Below are 16,921 nucleotides of genomic sequence, written 5' to 3' on the forward strand. Positions count from 1 at the left end.
GTCTACTATAAGCTGCCTATAGACAGAGTATAAGTAGACTTTGGTGAAAGATGAGGCTCGACATGGGTCAGCGGGGAAAAAACCCCATCTTTTATATGTTGTGCCGTTGGTGATAGGAGACAGCACCCCCGGCCAGGAAAGGAGAGAAAAAGGAGCTAGAGATATTCGCCAAGACATCCGATATCGGTTGAAAAAAAAAATAACTTCAGATGAACGTGACATTATTATACCTCCTAGAGATAGATGTATTATAGATCACTACACCGCAGCAGTGATTCCAGTTTTAACTACATCCATCCACTTCAAACGCATCACCAACTCCAAATCACAACACCGCACAACAATCCTTCAACCGCACCTCTCGCCTCCTCCCCTGATATGGAATTTTACCTCCTCCCTCACAACACCCAGAAGAAGAATTACCCACCCCCACCCTCTCTCCTCCATGCCCACCACCACCAGTAGAGGAAATAGTAGGATCACAATCATAAACAATCACAAACAACTGTCTTGCCCTCCCACTCCCCAACACCGTCTCCTCCCTTACCAATTTCTCCAATTCGTCAAGTGACACCTCGGGCATATCCACTCTCGCTTCGTCGTTGAGCAGTACGACTCGCGTCGGCGAAGTGGATAGTGAGTCTAATTTTGAGGCGATGATGCTTCGGGCTGTGGAGAGATTGTCGAGAGGGATGATGGTGAATTCTTTGATTTCGCTGCGGCGGATGTGGAAGTTGAGGACTGTTGGGGTGGTGGTGGTGGTGGTGGAGTTGTTGTTGTTGGGGTTGGTGACGGGGTCGGACGTCGAGGGGTACATGTAGTCGTATTCGGCGTAAGAGATGCGCTTGGTGTGCGATGTTGCTAGCTCGGGGTCTGCCATTTGGGGTGATTGTTGTTGTTGTTTTGTTACTGTTGTGTGAAAGACTGCTCGTGTGTGTGTGTGTGTTGAAGTGGCAAGGCAGCTGATATCCGTAAATGTATAATTGAAGTGACCTAGACTGACTGCCTACTGTATACCATACAGTCTGATGCTGTAGTTTGCTAGTCAACCTATCTCATCTGACTTTTACGCATACGCAAGCAAAATTTACGACAATGGCAAATAGGCATCGATCTTCACATCGACTAGTAAATTATTGTAGATGGTTGATGTTCAGATGTTGACGATCGTGATGCGAGCCCCATCTTAGCGGACGGATGACACTATCTCACTGAAGAACGATTGCTATTTGAGCTGCCTAGCATTAACATCATTGAGATTATCGCTTCGCCAGCAAACTCGATAGACGCAAAACCTCGGGCTTCTTGGGAACGATCAGTCACATTTGTCTCTGTAGCACGGTCACCAATTGATGTAATCGCAGAGGTAAAGAAATGGCGAGGGCTCAGTACTGAGGACCGCAACGAGAGAGTGAGAATAGAAAGCTTACGAGGCAGGAGCAGAAAATACAAGAAGCAAAGCTGTACATATTCCATAGCCGTGTCTTACTAAAACGACACACCGGCAACCACGAATGAATACGGGGCTATTGCACATCGCCAAGATGGTATTGAGAGCACATGAAACCTCGCTTTAACCAACCCATCTATCGTGTTACTCGATATAACTCGAATACGCATTCAGAGCCGGCTGGCCGCCCAAATGCACATACAACACATGACTCCCTTCCTTAATCGCCCCCTCGCGAATCAGTTGCATCATTCCCGCCATACTCTTCCCCTCATACACGGGGTCGGTAATCAGGGCATCCGTCCTCGCAGCCAACTTCATCGCGTCAATCGTGCTCGGCCCCGGAATTCCATAGATGCCCTCGTGAAACCTTTCATCGAGCACAACCGCCTCGTCGGGAATCTCCAGCTTTTCATCGAGGAGCTTCGCCGTATTTCTCGCAATTCTCGCCACTTGAGCCTTGGTCTCGGCCGGTTTGCCACTGGCGTCGATGCCGATGATTTTCCGTCCCCGACCTTCTGCTACAGCGCCAACAATGAGACCGGCGTGGGAGGAGCCGGTGACGGAACACACCACCAATGTGTCGAAGAAGGGGAGATTGAGAGCCTTTTCCTGCTCTGCAATCTCTACTACAAAGTTCGTGAAACCCAACCCTCCCAGTTCATGGTCGCTCGCTCCCGCAGGGATGTAGTAAGGCTTTCCACCAGCCTTCTCAATCTCGGCGAAAGCTTCTTGCGTGGCGGTCTTGTGGCCAATGTGGAAGCCTTCGTTGTTGAGTCTCACGTCGCCACCCATCAGTCTCGATAGCAGGATGTTGCCGGTCTTGTCGTACAACGGTGGGTCGATGGGAACCCATTTTTCCTGGATGGTCACCGCTTTGAGGCCGGAGGCTGTTGCTGTTGCTGTGACGGCTCGCGTGTGGTTGGACTGCACTCCTCCAACGGATACGAGATGCGTGCTGTTCTTGGACAAGGCATCTGCGACCAGGTATTCGAGTTTGCGGACTTTGTTCCCGCCGTATGCCAGACCAGAGTTGCAGTCGTCGCGTTTGGCGTATACCTTGACTTTGGACCCCAATTCTGCTGTCAGACGGGGAAGGTATTGAATGGGAGATGGTCCGAAGAGGAACGACTCTTTGGGAATGGATCTGAGCTTCTCGAGGTATGGAGGTGTTGAGGCCATGGTGATGATGACAATGTCAATATCAATGTAACGATCGATTTTCTTGGCCTATACAGTAGTGTAATACGATGAGAGGGCGGCGGAGGAGAAAATATAGGTATGTAGTGGCCATGGGAGGGGATTATATGAGCTGATGTCGACATGCTACCTAGTGAATACCTTGCCGCATACCGGAGGTCCACCCGGCAAGTGGAGTCGCCGAATCATCGGCAGGGCGTGAAAACAGGCAGGGAGTCCGGTCGCCTATCGCGCAAGTGCCGCCGTACCAATGACATTTGCACCTGGTCATATACAACAACATTGCACGTGGGTGTGTGGTGATGGTAGGGCGTGATGGCGGCAGGTGTGTGTCAAATTGTGTGTACATGTACTTGGCGCATGTTTCCAGGGTGGCAGGGTCCACAGTAGGAGGTACCTTAGGTCGGGTACCTTGGGGAGGACACCGGCCCGTCCACATGTACCTCTTGGCACCATCTCCCGTAGAAAATACAAACGTCGTAGTACCTCCTAGTGTCCACAACATCTTTCCTGACTCACCGCAACGGCAGAACATCCTGCCCAGCCGGCGCAGTGTCGCCAGGAGGTAGTAGTCTCTGCATCGGACGCAAGAAAGCCCAACTCCGCGCCCACACCGCCGACGGCTTCATCTTTCACCATGGCTTCGTCTACTCATCGACTAAAGTAGCTGGCCGACTGATGGACCGACGACGATGGTGCCCGCAATTCGCCACCCTCACGAGCAAACACTGAACCGACCGCGCCCTTCCCCCGATCTCCCAATCTGCCGCCTTCCTCTCCACTGCCAAATGGCCGACCTGCCCCAACATTCCTCCTCGCCTGCCTCCCGATAACGAGCCCCGGTTTCACAATATAGGAAGCAAGAGTGGCTGACAGAAATGAAGAGCAGCGTTAAATGGGTAGGTCAGAGGCTGCGAGGGTCAACCGGCGGGCGCGCGTGAATCCGGCGTGGGAGAAGCGTGAGGAGTAGGAGGAGGAGGAGCAGGTAGAAAGCTGCAAAATATGACTGCAATACTTCTCTCCTTCTGGCTACTTCCTCTCTCGTATGATCCCGACGCGGCTACTGCATTGAATCAATCCAGCTCTCAACCCTCTTGTGGTAGCATTCCACCTCGCCAAGTCCACTGCGGTGGTGGTGATTCCAAAGGAAAGCAGCTTTGGCAGCAGTAGCAGAGTCGGCCTAGAGGAGAGTCGTCGGATTTGATGACAGACACCCAGAGGTAGCGTACCGAGACAGACTTTGATGGGCTCACAGACATCTGCAGCCGACACAAGGCTTGCACTCCGTCTTCCGAACGAGCACGCGCTTGTCATAGTAGTAGCAACACATGCTCCTGCGAGCGCAATATTGAAATTGGTGAGGCTCTTCTATCTTCGTTCTTGTAGATCCTCCGAGGTCTGTAGACCACAGATGGCGCATCATAACTCATCTTTGTAAAATTCCTCCTCACTACCAAGCTGATCATCTTTTTCGTCGTCGTCTTGCTTCCGGACATGGCTGGCCTTCTTCTCCTCCTCCTCGGTCTTCTTCTTCTGCTTCTTCTTCGTGTCTTGCTGACTCCCGGTTGCTTTCCCGGCCTGCCCCTGATTCCCTTGTTGAGTGCCGGCTAGCTTCTTATTGCCATGCTGAGCACCGACCGTCTTTCCACCCTGCTTCTTCTCCCCTTGCTGGGCCTTGACGCCGTCTCCCTTTGCAGTACCCGAACTATCCTCCTGTGTACTATCTTGCTCCATGGCGCCCTCCTCCTCACCTTCTCCTATGATTCCACGATACTCTCTCCCACGCGGTGTGTCAATGACGTCGAGCTTCCAGGCCTGGCCCTGCGCAAGCTGTTCCATCTCTTTCTTCAGCTTTTCGACCGCCTTGGGGTCGCTGACACCGAGCCGTTCCAACTCCTCTTTGCTGATGATTTTGCCCTCCGAGTCCGCAAGTGTGTCGATGTACGTCTCCTTCCCGCCTCCTACTATCGCACTTTTCTCTATCTTGACGCCTTCTGGCACGAGTCGATGCCCGCCAACGAAGACATCACCCACGGGAAGCACAGCGCCCTCGGAAACCGCTCCTGTAATTCCTGCAACAATGGCCTCTGGAATCCCTGCCATGGCTGCTGCAGTGGCCACCCGGTTTTCTGAATTAGCCAGCCATTCTTTGACCTCTCGCTCTTCAGCTTTCAAGGCTTCAATATCCTGCTCGTAGGCCGCGACCTGTTCATCTCGAAGGATCGGCGAACATGCGATCGAGTTGGGATGATCCTTTTGTGGTGGGAGAAAGGCAACGTCGTTACACAGACGTGGTGTCTGGATCACCATGAGGTACGCACAGGTACTGGTCTCCTTGATCAAAGCGATGCGATCCACTGCTTGCGGGCTGCAGTGGAACTGTACTTCAATCTTGCGCTCCTTGCCTGTCAGGTCGCAAACAGTGCCGCCACCAAGTTTCTGCACGAGATATCTGCTTTCGCCACGCTGGACTAGCTCACCATGCTTACTGTGGAACCTCTTTGCGCCTTCGCTCTTCTCCAGTGCACTTTCTCCATCCCAGTCCCGTGTATGGCCTGTGTCATCCGCATCAAGTCGTTTCGCGTACGTGCCGAGCATAAAGCCAGGAACACCAGCATCCTCGACGGGCGGATACACGGGCACGCCTCGACTCGGCGAGAGCTGGTGAAACTGCTTGATGCCTTGGTTGTAGCAGAAGCGGTAGCTCCACCAGCCACTGATGAAGAAGACGCAGTTGCCCTCCATGCCTGATAGCAACTCCCATCCCCGATCAAGGGCGCGCGTCAACTCCTTGTCTTGTTCGGCCTGCGACACGGTCTCGTTGGCGGAGCCTGCCGTAGCAGCAGTCTTCACCTTGGGAATGCGGCACAGCCATGGCTGACCATCGAGCACCATGCGCTCATGCTCGTATTCGGTATCATCGTGTGCTATCGTGGTGTCGTGACCGCCACCGACCAGCGGCTGTTGTTGTCTGTATTGCCCGACCTGTGTATAAGTTCGCGCCTGCTCCTCGCTCCTCTCGCTCGTTCGAGAAGTGCTTCCTTTTGCATTGCTGGCGAGTCGCGCCGGCACCTGATCGGCCGGTATCCATTCATCTGCAAAGCGGACTTCGTATTGAGGAAAGGCGAAGATGTCGTCTTGCACGCTGAAGCTGTGCTGAGAGGCCAATGCCAGAAGGACGGAGCCTCGGAGAAGCGCTGGGAGGGCGAGGAAGTGCTTCATGTTGTGTATTGCGGGTGGGTATAACTGTGCTTTACCGAGTTCCCGTAGCGGTATAGACGACTTGTCATCATGGTAGAGGATGGATCAGAGAGAGTTGAATGATCAGTTGTCAGAAGCCAGATCTACAAGTACAAGTACCTAACCAACAGCTGGTCTTAGCGTACCCGAGGCGAGGCCCCAAGGCCAGGCCAGACCAGGCCACCGGATCAATGTTCCTCCTTCTTCCTTCTCCACTCCAGACACTCACTCACTCACTCACTCACTCACTCACTACATGTCCAGGTAGGAAGTAGTAGGCACTAGGAGGTACTATGTCTGAGCAGGATGATATGCTTCCGAAGCCCTCATCACCCGCGCTAAAGTTCGATTTGCTGGCGCGATGCTCGGTACGCGGTCTTTGCCCGTCTGGGACACACTGGTGGTAGTAGGTATATGCCATGGTTCTGATTCTTTTTTCCTCCCAGACCACGAAAGCCCGCGCGGCAACACTGCATCTCCCTCATGGCTCCGTCCAACTGCCCTTGTTCATGCCAGTTGCCACTCAGGCCTCGCTCAAAGGCCTCACGCCCAAGCAACTGGAAGAGACGGGCTGCCGCCTCTGTCTGAACAATACCTACCATTTGTACGATTCCTCTGGGACAGCCTGCTTTGGCACGCGGTATACATAGTAGGTAGGCTAAGCTAGTTTGAATAGAGGCCTCAAGCCTGGTCAGCAGACACTCGATACCATCGGCGGAGCACATAAGCTACAGTCATGGCCGCACAATATTCTGACAGGTATATCATGAAACGAACGAAAACGAGAGAATTGGGGACAGTTCATGCTAACAGATGGCAGATAGTGGCGGGTATGTGCTTGAATCCACGCAGAAACTCCTTGTGCGATGACTTCCATTATTCATGCAAAATCACAGCTTTCAAATGGTCTCCCTCCTCCAGCTGGCCAAAGTCACTGAAGAAGGCGTACGCTTTCTGAGCCCGCACGACGGCACACCAATGTGAGTGCCCCCTGCTCACCACAACCGTATACTATTCTTGCCTGCTCCTGACAGCGTGCAGGCTTCTCACGCCCGAGCATTCCATATCGCTCCAGAATTCGATCGGTTCCGATATCATGATGCAGCTAGACGATGTCATCGCCACCACCTCGCCCGACCACGCTCGTATCAAGGAGGCGATGCATCGCTCCGTCCGCTGGCTCGATCGTTGCATTGCTGCGCACAAACGGCCTGAATCGCAGAATCTTTTCTGTATCATCCAAGGAGGTCTCGACTTGGAACTCCGCAAAGAATGCTGCAGAGAGATGGTGGCCCGCAACACGCCTGGTGTGGCGATTGGAGGTCTCAGCGGCGGCGAAGCGAAGTCGGAGTTCTGCAAAGTCGTAGACACATGCACTGACATGTTGCCTATTCACAAACCACGCTATGTCATGGGAGTGGGATATCCCGAGGACATCCTCGTCTCTGTCGCACTCGGTGCTGACATGTTCGACTGTGTCTGGCCCACGCGCACCGCTCGTTTCGGCAACGCGATTACGAATCAGGGTGTCTTCAACTTGCGACACAACTCGTACGCAAACGACTTCGGTCCCATCGCGGACGGCTGCCAGTGCATCTGCTGCCGACAGCCTGTGGATGGTGGTCTGGGTATCACCCGGGCGTACATTTATCATACTGCTGCCAAGGAGACTGCGGGCTCGCATCTACTGAGTATGCACAATGTGCATTATATGCTCGACCTGGTACGGCGCATGCGGGCTGCCATTGTCGAAGACCGATATCCCGACTTCCTCAAGGAGTACTTTGGCACGCTCTATTCTGATGACAAGGAAAAGTTTCCGGCTTGGGTGGTGGAGGCTCTCCAAGGTGTTGGTGTGGACTTGCTAGAGGACTGAAGTCAAAGAGGTACTCTGCCAAGATACAATGCATTTTCGGACTTTTTGAGCATCAACTCTAGCCATCCCCCGCGACTTAGTGCAATCGCGCAGAGAGTCGTCGATCAGCTGGCGAATGTACGCTCCATTTCCAATGTCAGCACTGTGCTACTGGAAGCGCCTGTGAATACGGCGAGGATCGGGCTTGACTCATAGGTGAATGTTGCCCGAGCGTGGACGAAGGTCACACTTGAACGATGATCCGGGGGCGACTCTTTATACTATGAAGCATATAAAGCTTGGGGGAAGGGCACTGTACAATGGTGCTAACCGCCAATCGACTGACTACATTAGTTTTCATTCCCCAATGGTAAGAAAAGAAGCACGGTCTCGATCTTGATACTCACTCACTACTGTTGAGATTACATCCTATCAGTACATCATCATCCAACCAGTCCATTCCCTCCGACACAACATCTACTACATCCTACCTGCCCCTTCACCCTTTCCAAAAAGAAAACAAAAAAGATGTTATATTCTTCCGTCTCCATAATCTCCAGCACAACAATCCTCCTCGCCCTCCTCATCTTCTTCCTCACCACCCGCTTTCTCGCCCGTTATCGCTCCTCTCATCATCTCCACAATAACAGGAGCAACAACAGCCATCATACAACACCATCAACACCACCAGGCCCCTCATCCGACATTGGCGCCGACGACTGGGTTGCCCTCGCAGCAGCCCTCGGCTCCACAATCGGCTGTCTCCTGATCCTCATCTCCGCCAACCAAGCCCTGGGTCGACACACCTCCTACGCCACACCAGCACAAGTCGAAAGTGTCCTCTTACTCATCTGGCTCGATCAAATCAACTACTTGATCGTCATGGCCCTAGCCAAGACAAGTACATTATTACTCTACACGAGAATTTTCCACGGCGAGCAACAACGGCGGTTTCGGCTCGTGTGTTGGTTCACAATGGCGGTGGTGGGGTTGACGAGTGTGCTGCTGATGATCTTTTCCGTCATCATGTGTCGTCCCGTGGAGTATTTTTGGACAAGAGTACATCTCCTTGTGGTGCCGGGTATTGACGAAACAGCAGCAGCAGCAGCGGGAGGAAAGTGTAAAGATAATCGACCGTATTTGTATGCGAATACGGTGATTAGTATTGTGACGGATATGGTGATTGTGGTGTTGCCGATTCGGCAAATTGTGGGGCTTCAGATGGCGAGGAAGAAGAAGGTGACGGTGTGTGCATTATTTGGATTGGGGATGATGTGAGTATCTTCTTCTTCTTCTTCTTCTTCTTCTTCTTCTTCTTCTTACTTTCTAGATCGAGGTCAACGGACAATGATCCAGGTTTTTCCTTGCTCGTGCTTGACTGACTCCCTCTACTCTACTCTACCTACTTCTCAACAGTGTCATAGTCTGCTCCATCATGAGGGCAACGAAAGTCGAAGATGCGGCGAACGCCACAGATCCAATGGTCAATCTTTCGGGGCTCTGCGTCTGGTCATTGGTCGAGTCGGCGGTGAGTGTGATATGCTGCTGTGTCCCCGCTAGTCATCGATTGATCAGAGACTTCTTTGTCGATCTCTTCGGGCGAGAGCAGGAAGGGGAGGAGAAGACGAAGCAACAGGGTGGTATTCCACAGGCATTACAGCCCGACAGCAAGCCCATTACTCGGACGTGGGAGGACGATTCGGAAGCAGGTGACATGAGTGGAGCTGTGGATCCGAGGTGGTGAGGTGAAGTCAAAAATCTTGAGTGCCTTAGGCTACCATCCATATCCTGGCACAGCCCAAGCTACGAGAAGCTGCACAAGTCGCTGCAAAGGTTTCATGATGCATATAATCTACAACTTGCTCTTGCTCACAATACACGAGTTGTTTCTCGAGATCCACTCGACGGCGCCACCAACAAGTTCGTCCACAATCTGTCGTGCTGGCTTCTTGTCATTCACTACAGCAGCGGCCTTGCCCATTAAGAAAGGTCGTGCATTGTCCATCGTTTCATCGTCAATGTCATCACCCAGACGCTCCATGTCCCATTCTACGGGAATTGTCCCCTTGCTTGTAAGCTCCTTGATCTCGTTCTGTCGGTTCACCTCCCAGTTGTTAATGTATGGGTTGTTGCGCACGCGGAGGGGTCGGCCGGTGAAGATGATAGTGCGGATGTTGTCGTCGAAGCCCGACGTTCGGACAGCTTCTTGGTGTGCTTTTGGTGCTCCGGCTTCCTATAGTAGTAGAAGAAAAAGAAGACATGTGGTCAGTACGTGGTCTTGCAGGAGAGGAGTCGATGGGCTTACTTCTGCAAGAATGAATCGTGTTCCGACCCACACAGCGCTAGCGCCAAGAGCAAGAGCAGCTGCGAGAGACTGTCCGTTGAAGATACCACCTGCTGCAATCACCTGAACGGGCTTGCCGGTCATAGGGCTCTTGTGCCCTTCGCAGAGCTTAGCAACTGCAGGGATCAGGATAGTAGTTGGGACATCTCCCGTGTGGCCTCCACCTTCTCCTCCCTGTGCGCAAATCATATCCACGCCCAGATCAAGGCACTTCTTGACGTGCTTAGGATGTCCGATCATGTTCATGTAGAGCACTCCAGCCTTGTGGAGCTTCTCCACAACGTGCTTTGGTGGGACACCGACAGCAGAGACGAAGAGACGGGCGCCGGACTCGATTGTAATGTCAATCAACTCGTCGAGCTTGCCCTTGGTGTAGTCGTAGCTATGGAGGGTTAGGAGAAATTACAAGATCGATATAGATGATGTCTCACTTGGTCTTTCGTGCGCTGCCACCAACCTGTGGGAGCAGGAGATCAACGCCGAAGGGAGCATTCTTGTCGTCCAGGAAGCTCTTGAGCTCTGCAATCTGCTCTCGCAGCATGTCTGGAGTGTAGCCGACACCACCAATAACACCAATACCGCCTGCGTTGGTGACTGCGGCGGCGAGCTTGGGACCAGCGGCGACGTTCATACCGGCGAGCATCACGGGGTGGTTGATCTTGAGCAGATCGGTCGTCACCGTGCGGAGTTGCTCTGCATACCATCATGTTAGCTTCTGTTCAATCAGCCTCCCGAAGTCGTCGTGGCAGCTTACGTGGAGAGGCCATGATTGCGGCTGGAGGTCGATGATGTGCTGAGAAGGACGGAGAGAGAGATATGGGGAACAATGAAGTGTATGAAGTGTATGAGGAGTAGGAGGTATGAAATGTATGAAGTGTATAAAAGAGAAGAGAAGCGGAGAGCGTGGGCGGGTGCGTCCACTTGTCTGATCACAAGCCTCGACATCGTACTTTTGCCTCGGTCTTTTGGATGCGGCTGAGGCGGACGCGGAACGTCTTTCGGCCCGGCCCAGAGTCGTGGCCAAGCGGTCCGGATCAAGGTACCTCCGAGATACGCATACACCGCATTGCCATGCTCTGCTTTTGGCAACACATCTCCAAACATACAGCCACCTACACACCGTTGTACATACTCAGCATTGTGGACGTCCCAAATACGTAACATGTTCCAGAAATCCTCCTCGCCGTCAGGTCAGCGCTTTCAGCTTACTGTACCGGCATACGAAAATGAGGGACTGCTATATGCCTGACCATAAGCCATGCAGTCGATGAATCAATGTATCAGAACAATTCGCAACACTTCAAGTCCGATCATTCTGTCAGCAACGCGAGAGTCACAGAAGCGCTGATCTCTGATCGCAATGCCACAAGAATATACTCGAGCCAGTATGCTTACCATTAACAACCTGGACTTACGCACTCCGCCTCCGCTTCACAAGGAGGATTGCGGTTGGTGCAACTGTCTAAACTTCCACCGATCTCACCAACATACACAGCCCAGCTATTTCCGCCCATAGAAGACCGAAATATCGTTGCTCACCACATTGGTTGTCTCGCCTGATGAAGCGTGCGATGGTATAAAGGAGAGAGCATCGCAAGGCGAATGGGACTCCATACAAGCACGGCAGCAATACTGAGCATCTCTCCTACACTACACTCAAACTTCATTCTACAAGCAGCAGAATTCAAACACAGTCACATTTCTCATCATGCATCAATCCAACATTCTCAGCACTATTCTTTTCAGCAGTCTTGCTCTTGCCGCACCCGCATCTCATGATTCTCAGTCGGGATACGCCGGCTACGGTCCCCCAGGAAATGGCTCTTCCTCTTCCGGTCTGAGTCTGATCCAGCAACTCGAGCTTGCACCTACAGCTGTCGACCGCATCGCTCTCCTCTCCCCAGCGGACTTCTTATACGACTTCCAGAACCCTCCAGCAAACACAGACGCCAAAACCACCGGCAAAGGCGGCTTCACCGTTAAGGCAGATCGCAAAGTCTTCCCCGCTCTCATCGGCACAGGCGTAGCCATGACAGTAGGCTTTCTCGGACCTTGCGGCTTCAACACGCCCCATATCCACCCACGGAGCTCGGAAATCAACATCATCATCGAAGGTCGACTAGGAACAGAGTTCGTAGCCGAGAATGGAGTTCCTCCCATCGCAAACATACTGGAGAAGTTCCAAATGACTGTTTTCCCTAAGGGAGCAGTCCACACAGAGGTGAGTCATCCCTTTGGAGGCTCCGCCGTCTGATAGCATTGTACTGACTGCTTCTGCACACTACCAGTTCAACCCCGACTGCACCAACGCCACTTTCGTTGCTGGATTCGGATCAGAAGACCCTGGAGTCCAGCAGAGCGCTCAGACACTCTTCAGCCTTGATCCAGAGATTGTGAAAGCCGTTCTGGACGTCGAGACGATCAATGGCGAGAGCATCGAACAGTTCCGCAGCATGATTCCTGCCAATGTTGCTAATGGTGTTGATGCATGCTTGAAGAAGTGCGGCATTCCGAAGAGGAACTGAGGCTTTGATCTGCAATTATAGGGTGTTGATAGCGCGTGTTTCGAGGATTTGAGGAAAGGAGAAAGTTGCCTTTGTGACCACGACGGATTTCAATTGTACTAACGACTTAATGAACCCTGATTGTTTTGGCAAGAATTCCAGTCCGTTCTCTAAATGGCCCCAGCATTCATTCCAACAGTCTCTTGACGCTCCTACAGTATCACTTGTACAGGTAGGTGGAAGCACTCGTGAGCTTTCAGTGTCTCCTGACTCCTTGTCCTGTCGGCGTAACGACGCATCGGACGGGAAGAGCCGCCTCAGCTTTCCATAGACCTGGCAACAAGACAGGTCTCCTTCAACAACAGACTTGACAATAACAATGACACAATAACATCACCTACCCACTTACAAACGAATCCGTACCCATGCCCACTCTCCGTCGCCGCCGTCCACCCCGTCCAGGCGCCCTCGCCGACCTCTCCCCGCTCCGCATTCTCACTCAGATCCTCTTCCTCCAGCTCTTCTACTACGGAATCGCCATAGTCCTCATAGTCTTCATCACCCTTGTCGAAGGCGAACATGTCCAACCCGGTATGATCTTCGATTGGAGTTACCTACGAGGAGACGTGACGACCGGATGGACGTTGGGGCTATGTTGGATGTTGGACAGTTTGGGAATGTACGTGTAGAAATCACCATCTCCTCCATAAACTGCATCGTCGCGCAGTAAGCAGGATATACATGATACTAATTTTGTCGTTGGTGGTCAATAATAGGGTCATCCCCATCCTCCTCCTCATCGCGCGTTCGAAATTGGTCCCGGACTTTGCCTTGACCATCCACTTCATCAACCTCGTCATAACAGCTTTGTACACGCGCTCTATACCCTCCACATTGGCTTGGTGGGTCTTGCAGATTTTCTCCGCGGGATTGATGATCAGTCTGGGCATGTGGGCCTGTCAGTGGAGGGAGTTGAGACCCATGGCTTTTGGCGGGAGATCCAAGGATACGACTTCTGGCGCCGCGAGCGCAAATGTTGCGCCGGAATTGGAAGCTGGAGAAGGGTATGAGATGGGTGAGAGGCGAGGCGGAGGGAAAGATGGCGCTGGGACGTATGAGATGGTTGGTCTTGCTTCCAAGGATCATGGAGGGTGAAATATGGGTGGCCACCAACGAAACTTGGGACTCGCGACTACTGGCATTCGGCATCAAGGACACACCGCGATCGCATTGCCGACCAGGAGCCGGTCAAGCAATGTGTTCAAACTCGAAACGCGATGGAACGACGACCACGTGGAGACTCGCTGCGAGCCACGGGACGCCTCGGCAATTTAAGGCGATATGCGATAAATTGAAGCCGAGAGACGCGTGGAGACGCGTGGAGACGCGCTTATACGTATTGGCAAGATATTGGACGATTGTCACAGGATTCTGAACTCGGTAAGGGCACCAGGTCCCTAGGATGCTCTGCTCAAGCTCTTCTCTATCTGACCTTGAGGGCCCGACAAGAACCAAAATCTCTCATCTCTCTCAGAGAGAGGTAGCAAAGTGCACTGAGGTCTCCCTCCTCGACAACCTCACCTTTCGGCTGTCCCGAGCATCCGAGATCGAACCCGTCCAAAGCCAACATCGATCTTCCCAGTCTGACTAGGCGCAGCTAGCACAGGAGTATAAATGATCAACGTTGTGGTCCTCGCTGGTAGAGGATGTAAGATTGATAGAAAGATTATAACGAACAACGAGTGCAGCCAGATTGAGTGGAAGAGCGCAATACGCATGATTGGACACTTTTCTGCCTAGGAGCGACGAAAGATGCAATGTTTCTATCTCCCAGTTCTCGCAATACGCGAGATCGAAAGGGAGAAGAAGAAGAAGAAGGAGTTGTGGTGGTTGAAGAAATGTATCCCTTTACATTGTTGATTTCTTGGAAATGCCAACAGGCCAGTCTCAAGCGTCTCGAAGTCTCATCTGACCCCTTCCTTCAACGCTCCATCCTATGGGTATTTGTTGACGAGTTCTCCTCTGCAAAAGGGACTGCTGCTTCGTGAACCTGTTCTATGTACATATACTTTATTCACTAGCCAAGATTAGCTAGAGCGTTATGTACTTGTGTTGACCGAGAATAGTATAGGCCTAGGTTTCGTTGGCATACAAGCAATCGTTATGATATGGTTGTGCGTAGCCTTCAACTCCAGATCTATCTTCAACTACATGTACATAGTAGCTAAGGGATACAGCGTTCATACGTGAGAGAAGAGCCGAGTGGATACGCTCTTATAGGGGTGGCCTGTGATTGGCTGAGGTAGGGGAAGCTAGATCTACTTCTCCCTCCGTACCTCACTCAGGTAAAACAACATTGGAAGATACTCGTATGACACAGACTCGCAATGGGGCAAGGTCAGTCATCTTCCAGTGAAGGCGGAGGTTCTGCCGCGCCGGTGCAGGCCAAGACAAGTTACTATACACTCCTGGGCATCGAAAGAACAGCCACCGAAGACGAAATCAAGAAAGCATACCGAAGAAAAGCCCTCGAGCTGCATCCCGACCGAAACTACGGAAATGTCGAAGATGCGACAAAACTCTTTGCTGAAGTGCAATCGGCGTACGAAGTGTTGTCGGACCCGCAAGAACGAGCGTGGTACGACAGTCATGAATCCTCCATTCTCAGTGGCCAAGATGCCCACGATCAAGGAGCTGTGCCGACGTATCAGAATGTCAAGATCACGACGGCGAATGACATCAACCAGATCGTTGGCAAGTTCAACAGAAATGTCGACTTCACTGATTCTCCTTCGGGCTTCTTTGGCTTCTTGCGCGAACTGTTCGACCACTTGGCCCAAGAAGAAGACATTGCAGGACAAATGGAAAATGTCGATAATCCAGAGTATCCTACCTTTGGCCACAAAGATGATGACTACCCGGATGTGGTCAAGAAATTCTATGCTGCATGGTCAGGCTTCTCAACAGTAAAGTCATACTCCTGGTGTGATCGATGGCGACTATCAGAAGCACCAGACCGCTTCATACGGCGAAGAATGGAACAAGAAAATGCCAAGTGTCGGAAGGACGGGCGAGATGAGTTCAACGAGGCAGTGCGTACTTTGGTCCAATTTGTAAAAAAGCGCGACCCTCGAGTTGTGGTGGACACGCGGACGGAAGAAGAACGCAGCAAGGCTTTACGTGACGCAGCAGATTCGCAAAGACGACGGGCTATGGAAATGAACGCGGCAAAGCTCAATGAGGCTGCACCTGAGTGGACCAAATCGAGGGATCCGGACGAGTATGCAGAGTTCGAGGGCACATTCGATAGTGATACGGAGGAGGAAGAAGTATTTGAGTGTGTGGCCTGCAACAAGATTTTCAAGAGTGAGAAGCAGATGGACGCCCATGAGAAGAGCAAGAAACATCAAAAAGCCGTCAAAGACTTACAGTGGAGGATGAGGAAGCAGGATGCGAATCTCGATTTGAACGGGAGTGGTGCTGCTACGCCCGACATTGAGGAAGATGAAGTAGAGGTCGCAGAGAACTCGGCAGAGACATCCAGTGAACTTGATCATGATCTGGAAGTAGATGATGAACAAGTCAAAGACGAAGAACTCGAGTCCAGCCACGAAGAAGAAGAAAAAGAAGAAGAAGCATCCTCATCCCCAAAGGAGAAGCAAGAACTAGCCGCAACAAATCATAGCCCAACGGAGGTAGCCTCAGACTCCGAAGACGAAGACGAAGACTACGCCACTCGCGAAACAGTCGAAGCACGAATAGCCGCCACAACACTCCACGACTCCACCACACTTCCCAGCACTCCTGCCCTCAGTGATGACGAAGAACACAACGACGACTGGTCTGCTCAGCCCAAAAAGAAACTTGGAGCAGCGGCCAAGAAACGCGCAAAGAAAGCCGCAGCGGCTGCAGCAGAAACTTCTGGCGCTCAGACAGCCGCGGGCGAGCATCGATGTACGAATTGTAGTGCGCAATTTGAGTCCAAGACGAAATTATTTGAGCATTTGAAGCAGAATCCGAAACATGCTGCTCTCAAGACTGTGAGCGGGGAAGGTGGGACGAAGGGGAAAAACAAGAAGAAAGGGGGAAAGAAGTAGATGAAGCATTGTGAATAAATAGCAAGCGTGATTAGGGTGTGGGTTTTACCATCCGCTTGAGTAGGAGATACCCCCTTTTCTCGAGATATTCGAGCATTCCAGTCTGTCATCTATCCCTATTGGTGCTTAATGAATCCTAAGACACTTGTTGCGAGTCGAAATATGTCCCGCCGGCTGCTGCAATGTTCTGCGGTCAAAGATGGGAGCCTAGGCGGGCGTGTGACTTAATGT

The 16,921-nt window shown here is 52.1% G+C and overlaps 9 protein-coding genes across 9 annotated transcripts; 5 read left to right on the forward strand and 4 right to left on the reverse strand.

Annotated features, from left to right (window-relative positions):
* Positions 1 to 325: 325 nt before the first annotated feature.
* SEPMUDRAFT_106289 (uncharacterized protein) lies at positions 326 to 880 on the reverse strand (the record flags this gene model as incomplete). Its single annotated transcript, XM_016900626.1, has 1 exon — positions 326 to 880. One exon carries the CDS (start codon positions 878 to 880, stop codon positions 326 to 328), a length of 555 nt encoding a protein of 184 aa, XP_016764255.1.
* A 648-nt stretch (positions 881 to 1,528) lies between these two features.
* On the reverse strand, positions 1,529 to 2,696 carry SEPMUDRAFT_147786 (1-aminocyclopropane-1-carboxylate). Its single transcript, XM_016904524.1, has one exon. It carries the CDS (start codon positions 2,630 to 2,632, stop codon positions 1,595 to 1,597), a length of 1,038 nt encoding a protein of 345 aa, XP_016764256.1. The 5' UTR covers positions 2,633 to 2,696; the 3' UTR covers positions 1,529 to 1,594.
* Positions 2,697 to 3,489: 793 nt separating this feature from the next.
* On the reverse strand, positions 3,490 to 5,897 carry SEPMUDRAFT_147787 (uncharacterized protein). The gene has a single exon (XM_016904525.1). The coding sequence runs from the start codon at positions 5,870 to 5,872 to the stop codon at positions 4,070 to 4,072; it is 1,803 nt and encodes a 600-aa protein (XP_016764257.1). The 5' UTR covers positions 5,873 to 5,897; the 3' UTR covers positions 3,490 to 4,069.
* Positions 5,898 to 6,167: 270 nt separating this feature from the next.
* Positions 6,168 to 8,107, forward strand: SEPMUDRAFT_147788 (queuine tRNA-ribosyltransferase). Its single transcript, XM_016904526.1, has 6 exons — positions 6,168 to 6,258; positions 6,337 to 6,494; positions 6,567 to 6,649; positions 6,711 to 6,720; positions 6,787 to 6,870; positions 6,932 to 8,107. The coding sequence occupies exons 1-6, from the start codon at positions 6,184 to 6,186 to the stop codon at positions 7,764 to 7,766; spliced, it is 1,245 nt and encodes a 414-aa protein (XP_016764258.1). The 5' UTR covers positions 6,168 to 6,183; the 3' UTR covers positions 7,767 to 8,107.
* Positions 8,108 to 8,441: 334 nt separating this feature from the next.
* Positions 8,442 to 9,348, forward strand: SEPMUDRAFT_25974 (uncharacterized protein; the record flags this gene model as incomplete). The annotated part of the gene is made up of 2 exons (XM_016908401.1): positions 8,442 to 9,019; positions 9,162 to 9,348. Coding segments are annotated over 2 exons (765 nt in total), but the record flags the coding sequence as incomplete, so codon positions are not given.
* Positions 9,349 to 9,490: 142 nt separating this feature from the next.
* SEPMUDRAFT_147789 (NPD-domain-containing protein) lies at positions 9,491 to 10,952 on the reverse strand. Its single transcript, XM_016904527.1, has 4 exons — positions 10,844 to 10,952; positions 10,521 to 10,782; positions 10,051 to 10,471; positions 9,491 to 9,978 (listed from the first exon to the last, which is right to left on the reverse strand). Exons 1-4 carry the CDS (start codon positions 10,854 to 10,856, stop codon positions 9,598 to 9,600), a joined length of 1,077 nt encoding a protein of 358 aa, XP_016764260.1. The 5' UTR covers positions 10,857 to 10,952; the 3' UTR covers positions 9,491 to 9,597.
* An 845-nt stretch (positions 10,953 to 11,797) lies between these two features.
* On the forward strand, positions 11,798 to 12,614 carry SEPMUDRAFT_39319 (RmlC-like cupin; the record flags this gene model as incomplete). The annotated part of the gene is made up of 2 exons (XM_016908741.1): positions 11,798 to 12,310; positions 12,378 to 12,614. 2 exons carry the CDS (start codon positions 11,798 to 11,800, stop codon positions 12,612 to 12,614), a joined length of 750 nt encoding a protein of 249 aa, XP_016764261.1.
* Positions 12,615 to 13,018: 404 nt separating this feature from the next.
* On the forward strand, positions 13,019 to 14,711 carry SEPMUDRAFT_131673 (uncharacterized protein; the record flags this gene model as incomplete). The annotated part of the gene is made up of 2 exons (XM_016902441.1): positions 13,019 to 13,272; positions 13,370 to 14,711. The coding sequence occupies 2 exons, from the start codon at positions 13,019 to 13,021 to the stop codon at positions 13,746 to 13,748; spliced, it is 633 nt and encodes a 210-aa protein (XP_016764262.1). The 3' UTR covers positions 13,749 to 14,711.
* A 269-nt stretch (positions 14,712 to 14,980) lies between these two features.
* On the forward strand, positions 14,981 to 16,663 carry SEPMUDRAFT_81617 (DnaJ-domain-containing protein; the record flags this gene model as incomplete). Its single annotated transcript, XM_016910280.1, has 2 exons — positions 14,981 to 16,174; positions 16,253 to 16,663. Coding segments are annotated over 2 exons (1,605 nt in total), but the record flags the coding sequence as incomplete, so codon positions are not given.
* Positions 16,664 to 16,921: the final 258 nt, after the last annotated feature.

Source organism: Sphaerulina musiva, assembly GCF_000320565.1.
Source record: "Sphaerulina musiva SO2202 unplaced genomic scaffold SEPMUscaffold_2, whole genome shotgun sequence".
In the NCBI taxonomy this organism is placed as follows: Eukaryota; Fungi; Ascomycota; class Dothideomycetes; order Mycosphaerellales; family Mycosphaerellaceae; genus Sphaerulina; species Sphaerulina musiva.